Source organism: Miniopterus schreibersii (genome assembly GCF_964146895.1).
Source record: "Miniopterus schreibersii genome assembly, chromosome: 2".
Classification (NCBI taxonomy): Eukaryota; Metazoa; Chordata; class Mammalia; order Chiroptera; family Miniopteridae; genus Miniopterus; species Miniopterus schreibersii.
Window position 1 is genome coordinate 24,646,971 of NC_138102.1, and position 16,208 is coordinate 24,663,178.

The window sequence follows — 16,208 nt, forward strand, 5'->3', positions numbered from 1 at the left end:
CGGCAGTGGGCCCAGCCGGGCGGTGGTTTTGTGGACGCCTGTGGAAATCAGAGAGGCAGCAGGCGGCGATGGGTGTGGACACTGGCCGGAGTGGGAGAGGGGGCAGCCCTGGCACCTTTGTACCACCCATTCTGCCTTTGTCCTGGCTCCGGCACTCGCCATCCCACCTGCGCTGTTACCAGCAGCCTGTGTTCTTACTCCCGAGTCTCCTTACACCTGCACTTTCTCCCCGTGCATCCTTCCCGTGCCGCAGGGGGAGCTTTCGAACATGCTAAGCAGACTTTTCACGCTCTGGCCGTGTTCAGCTTTGCATCCCCCGTGTTCAGTACATAGCAGGTAATTCATGTTTGCTGAGCTGGGTGAATGGATTTTGGAAATGATGGGCATTTCATAGAAAGTATGACCTCGTTTTAAAAGGGAGCAGAAACCAAAGTAAAAGAAGAATTTGTGTGTATGTGTGTTTTTAATTCACCTTACCATAAATAGCCCTGATTTTTAAACATAAAGGAATAAGTCAGGAATTCTACATAAAAAGGTCAAGATTAATATTTTATGAAGTTTCGTTTGTTGTTCAAGACAGGTCAAGTGGTGTCAAGAAATGCTGAGAGCAGAAATAAACTGCTCCTGTATTCTAACAAAGGGCGCCTTGTTCCAAGGGAAGGGTTTGATGTTGTCTCATGAGGTTTAAGGCTGTTTCTACCCAGAAGCTACAACTAGACGATTTTTTTTTTCTCACTCTTTATTATGTTTGGTAACATTACTGCTCTTGGAAATGAAGGTGTGAGAACTCAGAGGCCTTTTCGTTTTCCCCAGGAATTTACTCCTGAGAAACAAAAGACTAGGGATCTAGTCCTGACTTAATTTTCATGTAGTGCTTTAGTGAACATCATTTCATTGACCTTGGTCAAGTCATTTAGCTTCTCAGCACATTCATTTCCCCTGGCCTATGCCAGTCTTTATTTAGTTCAACATTAAGTGAAACGTGTTAGAATAGTACTTACTAGAACAGTAGACTTAGAGCAGGAGGACTGACTAGAGTAGGAAGGCAGGCTGTTTGTCTTGCCGGACTCTGCCTTTGCCCTTCCACCTGTATCTCCTTTGTTTGACCAGTTGCCAGGCTGTTATATCAAGACATCAAAAGCGCCCCCTCTCTGGGGCACCCCCACGGCGTTCTTCCCCCTCTCCGTCAGGCACGCCGCTTCTCCCTAAGTTCCTGGGTTCCCAGGAGACTTGCAACCAGGGGAGCAATGGGCAGTGGCAGCTCGTCCAGGCTAACCCCCCGAACCTGTCCCCAAGGCCCCCTTTTCTCTGACTGTGCAGTGAGCTGAGAGCAGCCCTCTAGGCTCTCTCCTGCTGCTGCTTCCATCCTAAGCCCTTCCTTGTTTCCTCACCCGAAGCTTTAATAAATGTACTCTCAGAAAAAAAAGACATCCCAAGCATTTGCCCACAATTGATACATTCGCCGTCTCCTTCATAAGTTACATTTTAATGAAGCATATTAAAAATGGGGTGGAGAAATTAACTTCTTGGAGGCCCTTTTCTGGATTTCTTTGTGTTCCCTCTTCTCCGGGCCAGGGTGCCAGTGTTTATTTTAGTCGTGATTTTCTAGATGGCAGTGTAAACTGTTAGACAAAGTGGGCTCCTAAATGATAAAGTTTAACTTTTCTCCCTTGTGTTGAATGGATTTCACTATAGTACATTTTGGTGTTAAATTTACATATGGCTTCAGTGGTCACTATGGACAATTTCGTTAAAACACTTCATAATTAGTTAAAAATTGTAGCCTTTGGAAGCTTTGACCTATGAGCTACCAGCCTGTTTATTTCAAGCACGGGCACTGTATGTAACGTACAGCTAAAGTCCTCTCGACGTCGGTAGGAGAGGTGACTTCTTGGGAGGCTGGTGGTGTGGGAAGGCTTTTGGAAGAAGGGATTTGATCAGGTCTGAAAGGTGAAAGTGATCTGATCGTGTAGCCAGGAGGAAAGTGTGCCACGTGGAGAAAAGAGGTGGAGCAAAGGAGCGTAAAGCTCAGCGTGGACACATAGTTAACTTTGTTTCCAGTATATACTGGAGAGAACATTTCCAAGGTGCTCGTGTGCCGCCCCCTCCTTCAGCTAGAGAAGCCGTGGTATAAGGTTGAAAAGGGAGTTATTGGAAAAGACAGACGGGGACTGGATTATGGATCCTCACTTCTGCATCAAGGAGTTTGGACTTTAGACTTTATTCTGTAGGCAGTGGGGAACTACTGAAAGCCACCTAAGTTTTTGTTTTAGGAAGATTATGGTACTTAAGATGAAGTGGGAACGTGAGGCTGACACTGGACAACCATTTCAGAAGATACTGTTAAATTTCGGGGAAAAGATCGCAGACTCATGGTGGGGTCCCTCGCTGCCAGCAGGGTGGGGTCGGGCGGGATGCCAGCGTAGCAGGGGTGGGACAGGCAAGCTCTGATTTTGATTCCTTGTGTCCCGTTGGCAAGTACATCATTCCTTTGAGCGTGTTTTCTCACTAATTACGTCAGGCCTATGAATTCTTAGATTCCTTCAGCCTTTGGGATTTTATATTCTGTAATCCTCGAATATTTTGTAAAGCTATGCTCTAGCTTAGGTGAAAAATGAAAAGCATTATAAAATCCGAAGGAAATATTTCCCGCTATGAACTAAGTATGTCTCTAATCGCTTTAAGCTATTTGTGTTAAAGAAAGAAAAACGTGTTTTTTGGATGGTTCACTTTTTTCCCTTTCATTGCATATTAACAATAAATTTAAAGATTTAAAGTGCTGAGGAAACTAACGTCCTCTGAGTGATTAAGGGAGGAAAAAAACGGTTAAAAGCCTAAAAAAGTGTAAAAAGGTGTCAACAAACGCCATCTAGAATACTTCCCAGTTCATTTTGTGAAGTCATCATTACCCTAATACCAAAGCCAGAAAAAGATAATACAACTACAGACCAATGTTGTTTATGATATGCCAAAATACTAGAAAGCAGAATCTAGCAACAGGTAAAAAGGATTGTTCACCATGACTGGTTGGGATTTATTCTGGGAATGCAAGGTTGGCTCACTATATAAAAATCAATCAATACATCATGTTACTAGAATAAAAGACAAAACCCATATGAATATCTCAATTGATCCAGGAAAAGGCGTTTGATAAAATGTGACACACTTGCATGATAAAAACACTTGGAGAACTGGAAGTAGAAGGGACCTGCCTTATCCTGATTCCAGGTGTTTGTGAGAAACCACAGCTAACGTCATATCTAGTGTGGAAAGACGAAGCTCTCTCCAGAGATCAGGAACACAACAAGGGTTTCTGCTCACATCACTTCTATTCCTTATGCTGCTGGAGGGTCTAGCCCCAAAAGTTAAGCAAGAAAAAGAAACGAAAAGTATTCAGGTAGGAAAGAAAAACGTAAAGCGATCTCTGACGTGTATATAGAAGGAAATCTTAAGGAACCTACGAACAAGCTATGAGAACTAATAAATTCAGCAAGATCGCAGGATATAAGTTCCATATGCAGTAACCAGTTATATTTCTATATGCTAGCAATGAATAATATGAAAATGAAATTAAAAAACAACTCTACTTGTCATAGTATCAAAAAGAATAAAATACTTGGGAGAATGAATTTAGTTACTCAGGAAGAGATGCAAATGAAAACCACAGTGACGCACATACCACTTCACACCCACCAGGATGGTTATTATAAAAAAGATGGACAGTAATGGACCCCTTAGATGTTGCTGGTAAGAGTGGAAAATGGTGTCATTTCTTTGGGAAACTCGCCGTACCTCAAAACATTAGACATAACCCAGAAATTTCACTCGTAGGTATATACCCAAGAGTGTTGAAAATAAATGTAGATGTAAAAACTTGTATACAGGTTTTCAGAATAGCCAAAGAGCGGGAACAACACAAATATTCATCAGCTGATGGATAGCTAAAGAAGCTGGCATATCCATACAATAGAATATCATTTGGCAATAATGAAGTTCTGATGCATGAAACTTGATAAATCTTGAGAACATTGTGTTCGTGAAAAAAGACAGACACGAAATGCCACATTGTATGACTCCATTGACATGAAATGTTCCGGATATGGACAGGAGATTGGTACTTAGCAGGGACTGAGAGGACATGGCGTTGGGGAGTGACAGCCAATGGATCTGTGTTTTTTGGGGGTGGGGGGCGGTGATGAAAATATTCTGGAATTAGATAGTGGTGATGGCTGCACAATTTTATGACTATATTAAGAACCGCTGAATTTAAAAGAAAAACAAATTGGAAGTCCTGCGGTGTTCTTTACTGAAAAATTAAATATGTCAATATGCCAGCCTAGGAAGAGAGGCCATTGTTTTCACTGTCTTCCTTTTCAAAATCAGGGTTTGAAAAGTCGCTTCCTCTTTAGATTTCGGCAGCTGTATCTTCTTAGTTCTGTCTTACAAAGGTAGTTTAAATCCTGCCATCACAGAGAAGTATTTCTTGGATTCCATCACCACTTGACTCAAATTTAGTTTTTAAAATATATTTCAAATTATTTTTAACATGGAATATGCAACAGTACGCATTCTCAGATGTATTACTATTCATCAAATTTTGCATAATTTGAGTAGCTGCTGGATAACATGTTAATTCATGTTTCCAAGTTACCGCACTCTGTGCAGGCCTTGGAATCAAGTCTTGCATGTTGTTTCAATGTATTATCAGACATTTGCCCAGTGCTTCACTCAATAGGAAGGGTGTAGTCACAGTGCTTTAAATACAGCAGCAATAGATGTCCTCTTTCATAAAGTTGTCAAAGCAGATACACTGCACATCTAGTGCAGATGAGGATTTTCTTGATACAAAGTAACCAAACCAAGTTCTGAAGGAAATTGGATACTGGGGCTGCTATGACTGTAACTGTTATCCATAACCCCCCTCCATTTATATTTTTGTTTATGAGACTGTCTTCCTTGTTCTCACTGACTGCCATTTGAATAAGAAAATGTAAATTTGATCTAATATATTAAATATGTACTAATTGTTGTTTTCATTGCTTCATATATTGGGATGCTGCATAAGATACCATTAAAATATTTTGCATTTGGGATCCTGGAAATTTTTCTCAACATGTTAATTTACCTATTCCATTTTGACTTCACTTTTATTTCTCAGAGATGTCCTGAAAGCATTCCCTTCCCCTCCCCCCAAATCAAACAGTGAAGCGGGGAGACTTCCTGCTGAAAAAATATTTACTGACTTTAAATAGCTCACATCTTTTTTCTGAGGCTCCTTCTCAGGGATTGTGCTGCACAGATATTGTTGGCTGGATCATAAGGCTATTGTTGTTGTGCCCAATATAAATATTTTAGTTGCTGTTTCATGAGTGGTATTTGGAAAGCGATACGTATCCTTACTTTAATCTCTTTTTGCATATGTAGCAACTGAATTGCATGTGTGGGACTTTATCAGAAGCAAGGTTAAATATGGCCTTTGTCCTTAGATTGTCTCCTTCTCTGCCAAAACCTGTGTGGTTACACCCATGTAGGCAAAGTGGAAGCGATCACTGGCAAGGTTATGAGAAATGCTGAAGGGAAGGGTACGGTGAAAGAATCAAATAAAGATATTGGGAGCCTAATATGTGTGGATGTTTATTAACACACATCAGAGCCCATTGTTCAAAACAAGTCATGTGTCCATTCTGTTCTCTTCATAGGTGATCATGGAGGAAGCACTTTACTGCCCCCGAATGTCACAAATGAATTTCCAGAATATGGGACCATGGAGGAGAGTGCCGATGGCCTAAGAACTTCCCTCGAATTTGATGCAGTATCTGTGCCATGCTGCCCACAGAGGCAGCAGGGGGTCCCGCTTCTTGCCGGCCACCACTCTGGGCTCGACAGTGTTACAGAAGGACCAAAAGATGTTGGAGAGGCCTCCTCTCAAAGTCACCTCAAGGAACAAAGTTTACAACCCATAGACTCTTTGATTTCAGCTCTGAAAGCTACAGAAGCCAGAATAGCTTCAGGAACGTTACAGGCTACAAAGGTACTGGACAGAGATGCTGTTTCTAGTCTTTCGGGTCAGCGGGTGGAAGAAGAGCCGGGCACTGCCAGTCATCAGACACAGCCAGCCAGCAAACCGTTCCCTGCGGGCCAAGAAAAACCACCAGATATACCTCTTTCAGCTGAAGTCACGGCGGAGGAAAATTCTCATTTGAGCATCCAGAATGATCTGACTGTGCTATTAAGTGGAGAAGCTCAGGCAGAGCTTTCCCAGATAACTACTAATGGGAGGAAAGGAGCTCTCTGTGTGCAGGAGCCAGCTTGTCCAGGATCCTCCCTGGGGAGCCCCGCAGCGGCCCACAGCTCTGCGGGCAGTGATGGTTTTCTAAGGGAGGGGGCGAGGCAGCACCCAGGGGGATGTGACCGAGGCAGCTCCACGGGACGGCCTGGCCGGGTCAAACACGTGGAATTCGAAGGGGTGGAAATACTGTGGACAGGAGGGGAGAAAAGAGAGACGCGGCAGCCTGTGGATTTTGAGACATCCTGGGAAAGGACTACCTCTCTTGAAAGCCAAGGGCTTTCCACAGTGCCAGACCACCTCATCTCGTCTGCTGGTTTGTGTAACTCGGTGGGTTTCACCGAGAGGGTTAGGGGTGAAACCTGGAGAGGTCCTTCAGAGGCATTTTCCCCCGCGCCTCTTGTTGAGAGTGGAGACCATGAAGTCTTCCTAAGGGAATACGGAGACCGTCTTGAGAAGGAACCTGAACTGGAGAGAGACAAGGAGAGGTGAGCTCCCACAGTCCTGCTGTCTGTGATGCCTGGTTCATAGCTCAGGAAACAACCATTATCCTTGCTTGGCTATGAGAACAACTCACAATACCCTGGTCCTTTTTATCAAACAACAGAAGAGAAGCTGCCGTGAGCTAGATTCCACCTAAGTTTCTAAGATATTCAGGTGATCTTATTAAAAAGTAGTCCATTAGGCGTAGACCAGAAAAGCAGAGTGATGGAGATACTGTGAACACTAAACTCTGTGAACCCATTTCTCACATTTTGTTATATTTGACAGGTTTCAAGTTTTCCAACATCAAGGTAACTATAGCACCCCAGAATTATCTTTAATGATATGAAAAATTTGGACTCATCAGACATACCCTGTAGTCAGTACATCCTAACTAAAGCATTTTTTCTGGGTGCAACACCAGTGCCTACATACAGGTTAGGGGCTCACTCAGTTTTTTAGGTTTAGCGAAGAGGTCAGGAGGTCAGAAGAAGACTGTGTAATTCAGTTGTTCTATGGCATTCACATGAGAATCCCCTCTCGAGGGAAGAGTATGTTTTGATTATGTCCCTGATAAGTGAACTTGGCATCATATGGTATTTCCTGGTCTTCCCATTCATTTCTGACATCACATCCACACCAGCTTAGAGCCTGGGTCAGTGGAAGACGTGCCCCATCTCCACTCCCTGTGCTCATAGTCTGACCATTCTGACCATGCAGTCTCCTTTCAGCAGTCATCTGAAGCGTCATTTCAGATTTGTACCATCTTTTCTGCCGTCATTCTTCGTGACACCACATTGCATTGTTTTTATGGGAGGACATCAGTGTCAAGGCCGAAGACACTGTTTATTTGGTTGGTATAAGGAAATGCGTTTTCCTCTATAATTAATTACAAGTCCACGGACAGTGAGGCTCCTTTAGGATGGCTATCAGGGCTCCTCCTCTCCACTGCCCCCTCCCCCCAACACGTAAATCTCCAGACTTCCTCAAAAGCAACCTTGATATGTGGCACATGGCTCAGCAATTACATCCCCGTGGATACACACTTTTGCTGTTGTATAGATTATTAATTCACTTCTCCTTTCCAGCCTCTCTCCTTCCCTCCTTCTCTCCCTTCCACAAATATTTTTGGATTGGCTTCCATGTCCTTGACACTGTTAGATGCTGGGCATAAAGGAATGTTTAAAATAGACACAGCCCATGGCCACTGCCCTCATGTAGTTTACTGCTGAAGATAAACATTGACCACATAAACACAGTAATAATTATAGGATCACAAATTACGCTAGGTTCCATAAAGGAAAAGGAGAGAGACCGAGAGACACACTAGAAAGAATCATTTGAATGCAGGAGAGGTGAATTCATTAGGGAAGTTCTTTGGAAATGATAATTAGGCCTAGACTTGAGGCTTCACTGTGAGTTAGCCAGGCAGAGAACTGGAGGAAGACTCTTCCAGGTCGAGGGAACAACACGTGCAGAGGAGGGCTGCTGGGTTGCCTACAGTTGTGTGAAGCAAAGGCCTTATGACAAGTTTGAAGATTTGACAGTGTGGCTGGAGCATAAGGAGCTGCGGAAAGAGGTGGGAATTAGTGTGTGGGGAGGAACTTTATCATAGGAACTTTTCATTTTATTCCAAGTACAGATAGAGGCCATTAAGAGGCATAAACCCAGAGTCGTATTTGGCGCATGGTAGGCCTTCAGTCATTTAAATACAACCAAGACAACTGTATTGTTGAAGGTGAATCCTGGCAATACCTAGGAGGAATGTAGGTTACTTACGAGGGATTTTTATTCCTAGTTCTATTTTATTTCCATTTATAGGAATCTGAGGCTCAGAGAGGTTAAGTAAAGCTGCCTAAGTGGCATAGCTAGTACTCACACATCCAGAATTCAGTGCCAAGTTTTTCTAACTCTAGACCTCTTGTACTTATCTAAGTTTTTAAAATTTTCCTGTTATCCTAATGTTCATTTTTACTATTTGAAGAACATGCTACATATTAATTAATGCCCCACCCCTGTATATTAACTTATAAATTGTTTCTAGGTTTTCACTGTTTTGGTTAGCCTGCGGTAAACATGTCTGTTGGCTTTTTTTTTTAAGGTCATTCACTGTCTAATTTTGGACCTGGAATCTCTCTGCAGTGCTGCCTTATTGTCAGCAGGGGGCGGCCCTTGGATTCTAATCTAGTCGTCCGCTTGAGGGCATTTGGTCTTAAATCAGAAAGTATTAATAGACTGATGAAAGCTCAGTGTATTTTTACTCCATTAAGTTTACACAACATATTTATCCGCTTCTGTTAAAATTAAGCATGACAGTAGCTGTTAATAATTTGAATGTGTGGAGTTTAGTTGGCTAAAATGGGAGCATTTTATTCACATATCCATTGGACTAGATGTAGTCACACTAGGACACTAGTTTGAACCTGTGTTAAATTATTTTGAGGGTAGCGTAGCACATGTATGCTAAGAGTTCTTCAACCTGACTATGTCTTTAGGGTATCTTCCTTCCCAAATATATTGAGACATAAGCCCAGTGAATACAAGTGTTAGTTCTACACAATGTTATTATTATTTTTTTAATGGTTGAAGGGAAAAAAAGAAAAAGTTAACCTAGTATTGAAATTCTTCACTCTGGTTTCCTTTCCAGGGTTCTTGAACAAGAGGAGCACTTCATGGGAGGAGAGGATGACATCCTTGGGCCCGGGTACACAGAGGACTCCACTGATGTGTTCAGCTCCCAGTTTGAAACCATTTTGGACAACACTTCTTTATACTACAGTGCTGAGTCCTTGGAGACGCTGTACTCAGAGCCTGATAGCTATTTCAGCTTTGAGATGCCCCTCACTCCCATGATACAGCAGCGCATTAAAGAAGGCGGTCAGTTCCTGGAGAGGACGCCAGCGGGGGCACAGCAGGACATTCTGAGCGTCTCAGCGGATGGCGGGATAGTGATGGGCTGTTCTAGCGGGATCACCAATGGGCTCAGTGGCTCTGGCGACTCCATCTACACGGAAGGCGCCCCGGAGATTGCCTTCTGGGGAAGGTACTCGTCCCTTTCTTGCTAATTTCGTGCTGGTGGTTTTTGTAGCATTTTCTCTTTGGGAAGTATGAGTGTGGAATATATTTAAAAAGCATCTGTTCAGGTGCTGTGGGTATAAGTGAATGATGTGAGTAAAATGTAATTTGGGTTTTAGGGAAAGGTAGAATACACTTTAGTGGTTTACCGAATTGGCAAGCTGTGGCCACTCTGTTTGGTGGTATTTCTTGGATGACGGTATATACATTGGTCACACATCTGAACACAGATCTGTGAGTGATGAGTCGCTATGAGCTCCGATGATGCAGATTTGGTGGTGGGGCAGGGTGCTGTGAAACGACACTGAGGTCTCGGCTTTCGTTCTGACACTGACATTGGTTGAGGGCTTGGAGCGGGTGGTTTGATTAGGCAGGAGATCCTTAATCGTAAATGGAGGATGTGGATTAGATGGTCATCCAAGTCTTCTGCAGGCCTTTGCTCGGGAAGGTCCTGTTGTCAGGCAGTCTTCCTGTTCCTGGGACGGTCAAGACTACATATATTTATTTTCTATGTTAGGGTTTGTCTCCCTGGGAGATAAAGTGACATATATAGGTTATGTGTGTCTTACCTGCCATTTAGTGATCCCTGCTTGTGGATTATCTAGCGCTTCATTTCCTCTTGCTCATGATTCTCCGGCCGTCTACCTGTCCTTTAACATCTCCATCAGTCGGCAGAGCATGTTAAACTTCTTCAAGATTTTACGAATTTAGTTTTGATACAGTTTAGTGTGTTAGGGTATGTTGCTGGAGGTGGCGGGAGATTAAATGGGGAGAAACTGTTTTAAAGCTGTATGAAAAAATATCAGTGCTCTTTTTAAAAGTCATTATTCATAGTACAATTTTCCAAGGCACCTCTTTTTATGGGCAGTTTATCCTCTATTAAGCATTTTCTGTAGCCAGCGTGTTTATAGGGTTATAGTTCATTGGATGAGCACATTCAAGATGGGGACGTTATAGCATCGTAGCTGTGCATTTCCATGTGAAATGGACCATGGATGCTGGTTATCTTTTTCGGTCACAGTGACATAATACAATAAGAATACAGGTTGCAAAAGCAGGAGACCTTGGTCTGAATTACTTGGGCAAGCCACTTCTTCTCTCTGAAATCTGCTTTATATATGTGCAAAATAGGGTGAATGATCCCTCAGTGCACTGTGTGACTGAGTTTTAAAGAGCTAACGTAGATTAAAGTACCCAGCAGAAGATTGATCAAAGGAGTGACTCAGAACTGGATGCTGATAAGCCCACGTTTGGACTTCCTGTGTCCCTGAGAGGGGGTGTCCCTGAGAAGAGGGTGTTCCTGAGAGCAGGGCATCCCAGAGAGGGGAGTGTTCCTGAGAGGTAGGGTGTCTCTGAGGCAGGGTCCCTGAGAGGGGGTGGCTCTGAGAGAGGGCACCCCTGAGTGGAGGGTGCTACTGTAAATTGTGATAGCACCAGGCAATGCAGAAATTTTCATTGAAATTCCAATCCAACTTTCTGGGGCGAGTGGGAGTTGGTTATATTACAGACCCAAAATAGGTTGGGGAGCTGAGTGGTTTGGGCCAGGAGGCTTTGCTGCCAAAGCCACAGGAAGGGTAAGTAAATAAAAAGGAAATAAACATTACGGAGTCAGAACAGGAAGGAATTGGGTGAAAGGCTTATCTAATGTGCGGTCTGCTCTCTGAGAGTAGGAAGTCGTCTTCAGTAGGGCCCGCTTGAGTGCCAGGAGGGCAGGGTTAGACAGTTAAGAGGGAGCATTGGGGTGGGTTATAGTATTTTAGCATTTCAGGTGGAGACAGCCGTATACTTCAGCCTTCTCGAGCTAGGGTTTCAGCTGCGTCACCCGCATTGTTGAACCACGAGATCTTGCCCAGTGATAAGACTGAACTCTAATACTGGATAAGAAGCATCTCAGAGACGAGCCAGCTGAACTTCTCACCCAGCTCTGGGCACTTTTCCACGTGTATATGTGTCTATTCAGGGTTAAAAAAGAAAATAGAGCAGTCTCAGGGATCCTAAAAACTTGTGAAGAAACTGGTATAACTTGCATTTTATTTTTTACCCCCTCTGCCTCTTGGTGCCTTGGTCCCTTGGTGCATGACCAGGGGAATTGTAGGTTGAAGAATTATGACATTTCCCAGCTTGAAGTGGGGCCTTAGACAGTCTTGTTTTACAGGAAAGAATCTGAGTCCCAGTTTGGTGGGATGGATTTACCTGGTGATAGATCCTGGACCAGAATTCAAATTGCCTGACTCCTAGACCAGGTACATTTGCTATTCTAGGCTGCCTGGTCTCATATCTTTATTCTTTCTTTTGATCTAATTTCTCTCAGTGCCATATGTCTATAGAGTTGGAAGTCTGAGTTGGTGATTGTAGAGCTGCTTGTTGGTTGTGGTGGTGCGTTTTCAGTTGGAGACAAAATTTACCAAATAGTTAATAAATGTGTCTGCAAAAATTTTAAAGTAATCAATGAGCAGGCTTTTAAATTTTTCTTCTGCATTAAAGCATTCTTCTGCAGAGGTAAGGAGGAGACACAGAGGTATTGCGCCTACTAAGGAAATGCAGACTAGAATGCTGACTGCACAATAGTCAACACGATTGACTTCCCTCAGCCAAGACTCAGAGCCAAAGTGGTAGGATTCAAGGAAAACAATGAGTTTTCAACTGTATTAATAAATGTGATATTTATACAAGAAAAATTATAAAATAAGTACGCATGTCTAGCATTCCAGATCTATTCACCAGCCCCTCCTGTTTTCTCGGCAGTGGACTGGGCAGGGCCAGGGGGTGGGACCCTGACTGCATTGGATGAAGTGAACGCTGAAGAAGGCGAAAAGACAATGATACCCGTTTCCCTGCTGATGCCTGTGATTCTAGCTAGACATGGTCCAAGAAAATTAAGCCCGTCCCTGTTTAAGTATTGATTTTAATGTGAGTTGACAGCCACTAGTCTCTAAACACAGTTTTACATCTTAGGCATCCCTTAGGTTTTATTATTTAGTAAATACATGGTGCTTAATTCTCATAATAAGCTGGGAGAAAGGAACTATTAATGTCCTCATTTTCCAGATAAGGAAACTGAGGCACGGAGCAGTTGAGTAACTTGCTCAAAGTCACATAGATAGTAAGTGACACATCCAGGATTTGTACCCAGGCAGTCAGGCTCCAAATATATGTCTGGTTTCAAAACCAAAACATTTGTTTGGCACTGTCTATGTATTCTTTTTAACCCCTCTCTGCTTCAGTATGTGCCTTTAGTTAGTTAGTCGTTGACGATTATTTCTGTGGCGGTATTTGACTGATTTCTCTTGAACTCAGGACAACACTGTTCCCCGTTGCTGCTGCTTTAAAGAAAGGGAGAGTGGTCGGGAGAGGTAAGGAGGATGTTGTAGCTCATGAGCAAATCTAGTTCCCCCTGCCAGGAACACCTTCCATCCTCGGGGTGAGCCAGGCTTTGCTGGCTAGATGGGGGAGGGGGTCATTCTTCCCTGTTACTCTCCACTAAGTCAAAGAAGGAGACATTTCATATCTGCAGTACTCTCGTATCAGGTTAGAAAGGACATGTTTAAAGAGCATGAGTGTCCACTGTTAGTCTTTTAAAGGACTCTATACATTTGTGATGCCAAATAGATCACTCTTTATAAGGGGAAAAAGTCTTTTAAGATCGTGCAGTAAATCTAGACAGGAAGAGCTAAGTTCTCTCAGGTGCTCTGAGTGCTCTGAACACCAGGGAACTGCATGTCCGTCAGGAAATAGCTCGCCCTGTGAATGTAACCCAATATTTTAATGAAGGAGCAAAGAGTAGCATCCCCTCCCTCTGTGGTCCAGCTACAGAGCACTCAGGCTGGTGGGTCAGCGGCGCTGTGTGAAGTCCAGTCACATGGCTCCAAAATTAGAAAGGATAATTAGAGACTTACAGTAATACATGTTCCAATGGGTTCCTTTGTGTCTGGGTGCTCCTTCCTCGCCGGCCCATCAGCTGATGGCTGCAACTCCAATCAGTAAGTTCTGACCTGCAGACGATAAGGCACAGATGTTGTCATTGTGACCATTAACGGAGCTGAATATTGTCCATTTCTGTTGAGCGTAGGTTTGGACAGATAGAACAAGAGAGACAGCAAATATAGCTCTGTGGCCGGAGCTTCTCTTTTGATTCTCTGAAATATAGAAAACTCTTTTTTAAATGGCCTTTGTAGTGGAACAGATGTATTTTTTGTCTCAGCTTCCCAGTGTTTCCCTGGGGTATGGCTCAGGAGCGGTCCTCAGGACTGGAGTGCAGCAGCGGAGGTGAATGACATCTGTGTGCCACTCATACGCCTGAGGAGAGTGCTCCGCAGGGCTCGGGTGCCTCTGAATCGGATAGCTGCGGGTTTGCTGCCTTCCTCTAGTTTTTCCCCCTTCTCAGCTGGAATGCTGGCATTTAGAAGTATCTTCTTTCTTCCTCAGCCAGTCTCTCTCTTCAGTGTCTCTCTGTCTAGGAAAAAGTCACATGAAACAAGATGAATACAGAAATTTGTTGATGTGTGATTTCAAACATTTCTTTGACATCCCAGTTTAAAACCTGCAGGCATTGTACCGGAATGTGTAAATATACTAAAATAATATGATCTTAGTTAAGCTGGTGCCAGAGGAACAGATTTTGATCTTGTGAAACTGCCTTTAGAGAGCTGGCCGACTGGAGCCCCCAGCTCTCCTGTCATTTGGAGCAGGAGGCTCTCTGCCTCACAGGTTCGTTATTGGGTTGCTGTGGCTCTCCTGATCTCTTCATTCTTTTTCTTTCACATTTTAAAACTTGTTCTGTAGCAAATAGGTTCTCAATTTTCTCTTTCTAGCTTCCTGAAGCAGTAATAGTGATTTTTTAAATTTCTATTTATTTATTTTTGCCACAAAGGATTTCTTGCTCAGTGATGGGGCTGGGGCTCTATTAGGTTTCAGGGCCAGTCATATCTGGGTTTGAATATTGCCTCGGTTACTTACTACGTGTGTGATCTCGAGTACATTACAATCTGGGAACCTTTCCCGGTGTAACCTATCTGGTGTAGGAGGGAGGAACAGATGAGATTATGGCCAAGTGAAAAAAAATCAAGAGAAGACCAAGTGGCTTAACAAGGCCTGGTAGATGGTAGGAGAGAAATAAGGGAAAATTAATAATAATCCCAACAACAGTAGCATGTGAGAACAGGCATGATGCCACTGCACCGTGTATTTAAGACCTGTCCAGCCTCTGAGCTGCCAGCGACCAGCCTCCAAGTTGTAAGCTAAGCTGAAACTCCTCTGGCTGGATTTTTTTCATAAGAGCCCTGTGCACTCTGGTCACAGGAGGTCAACTCATCCTCTTTACTGCCGGCCTGACTTGGGGTAGCTGGTTTCACTTCAGGGAACCTCTGGTTCCTTACTGGCAAAGTGGAGATAACCTACCACCCAACTTACAGTTTGTTGTAAGAATTTGCTAAGTTGTAGCTTGTGGATATTTATTTTAAACCTGTCATGAGTTTCCCAGTAGTCTGGACAACAGGAATATAAAAAAACAGATAAGAAAAAGCCCGGTAAAGATGAAAAAAACAGAAGGATTTGGTGGATATTTGAACATAGGACATGCAGGCTAAGCCAAAATGATTGTGAGATTTCAATTGTGGAAGATAGGAAATCAAGCAAGGACAGCTGGAGTTGGGGAGAGCAGCAGGGTTTGCAGGAGAGCACCCACTAGTGGGGACAGGTAAGCTCAAGGAGAGTGAGGGTCCTTCATGTGCAAACGCTAGTGGGAGTGTGGGATTGAAGGTCAGCTGGAGAGACTTGGGAGGCCCCATTTAGAGGTGAGGCTTGCAGCTGTGGGTGCGAGTGAGCTCTTGGAGGGTTAGAAGTGGCCTGAGGCCCTACATGCAGGAGCACTTGGGTGTTGCGTATCTTTCCAATTCCCTCTTTGTAGAAAATGTGCTCTCCAAGGTGAGTTTCCTGGCAGCTCTTCTGTGCTTGCCTCCCATCCCTGACACTGGCCCGGTTGTCATGGAGCACAGCGTGGAAGCTAAGTGTTCTGGGTCATTGCTGTTCTCTGGCTTCCTCTCAGGCAGGGCTGGCCCCCGGCTCTGGTGATTTTGTGCTCTCCCTGTTTGTTGGGTGCCTCTTGTATAAGTTGGAGATGACGTCAGGAAACGGTCCTAGATTGGAAATAGGGTTTCCCAGAAGCATTCTAATTCTGTAGGTTCAACCTTAAAACAAGCATAGTAATGTCCTGGATGTTGGTGGGTGTTGGTTAAGTGGATGAGCTTTTGTCTAAGAATGTAGTAAAAGACCTCACATGATAGGGGACATTGGCCCTCACTGTTATTACAAGGAGAACCGTAGCTCTAAATAAAAACTGGATTGGCAGTTAATCTTTGAACTGGTC

At 43.7% G+C, this 16,208-nt stretch overlaps 1 protein-coding gene across 4 annotated transcripts in view; it reads left to right on the forward strand.

Annotated features, from left to right (window-relative positions):
* PSD3 (pleckstrin and Sec7 domain containing 3) overlaps window positions 1–16,208 on the forward strand; it is a 461,071-nt gene that overhangs the window by 205,568 nt on the left and 239,295 nt on the right. For all 4 annotated transcript variants that reach the window (XR_013998104.1, XR_013998105.1, XM_081127019.1 and 1 more), the window contains 2 exons: window positions 5,700–6,774; window positions 9,417–9,812. Coding sequence is in view for 2 of the 4 variants with exons in the window: in XM_081127019.1 (XP_080983145.1) it covers window positions 5,700–6,774; window positions 9,417–9,812 (1,471 nt within the window). In the remaining 2 variants the exon portion in view is untranslated. The remainder of the gene's footprint in view (window positions 1–5,699; window positions 6,775–9,416; window positions 9,813–16,208) is intronic.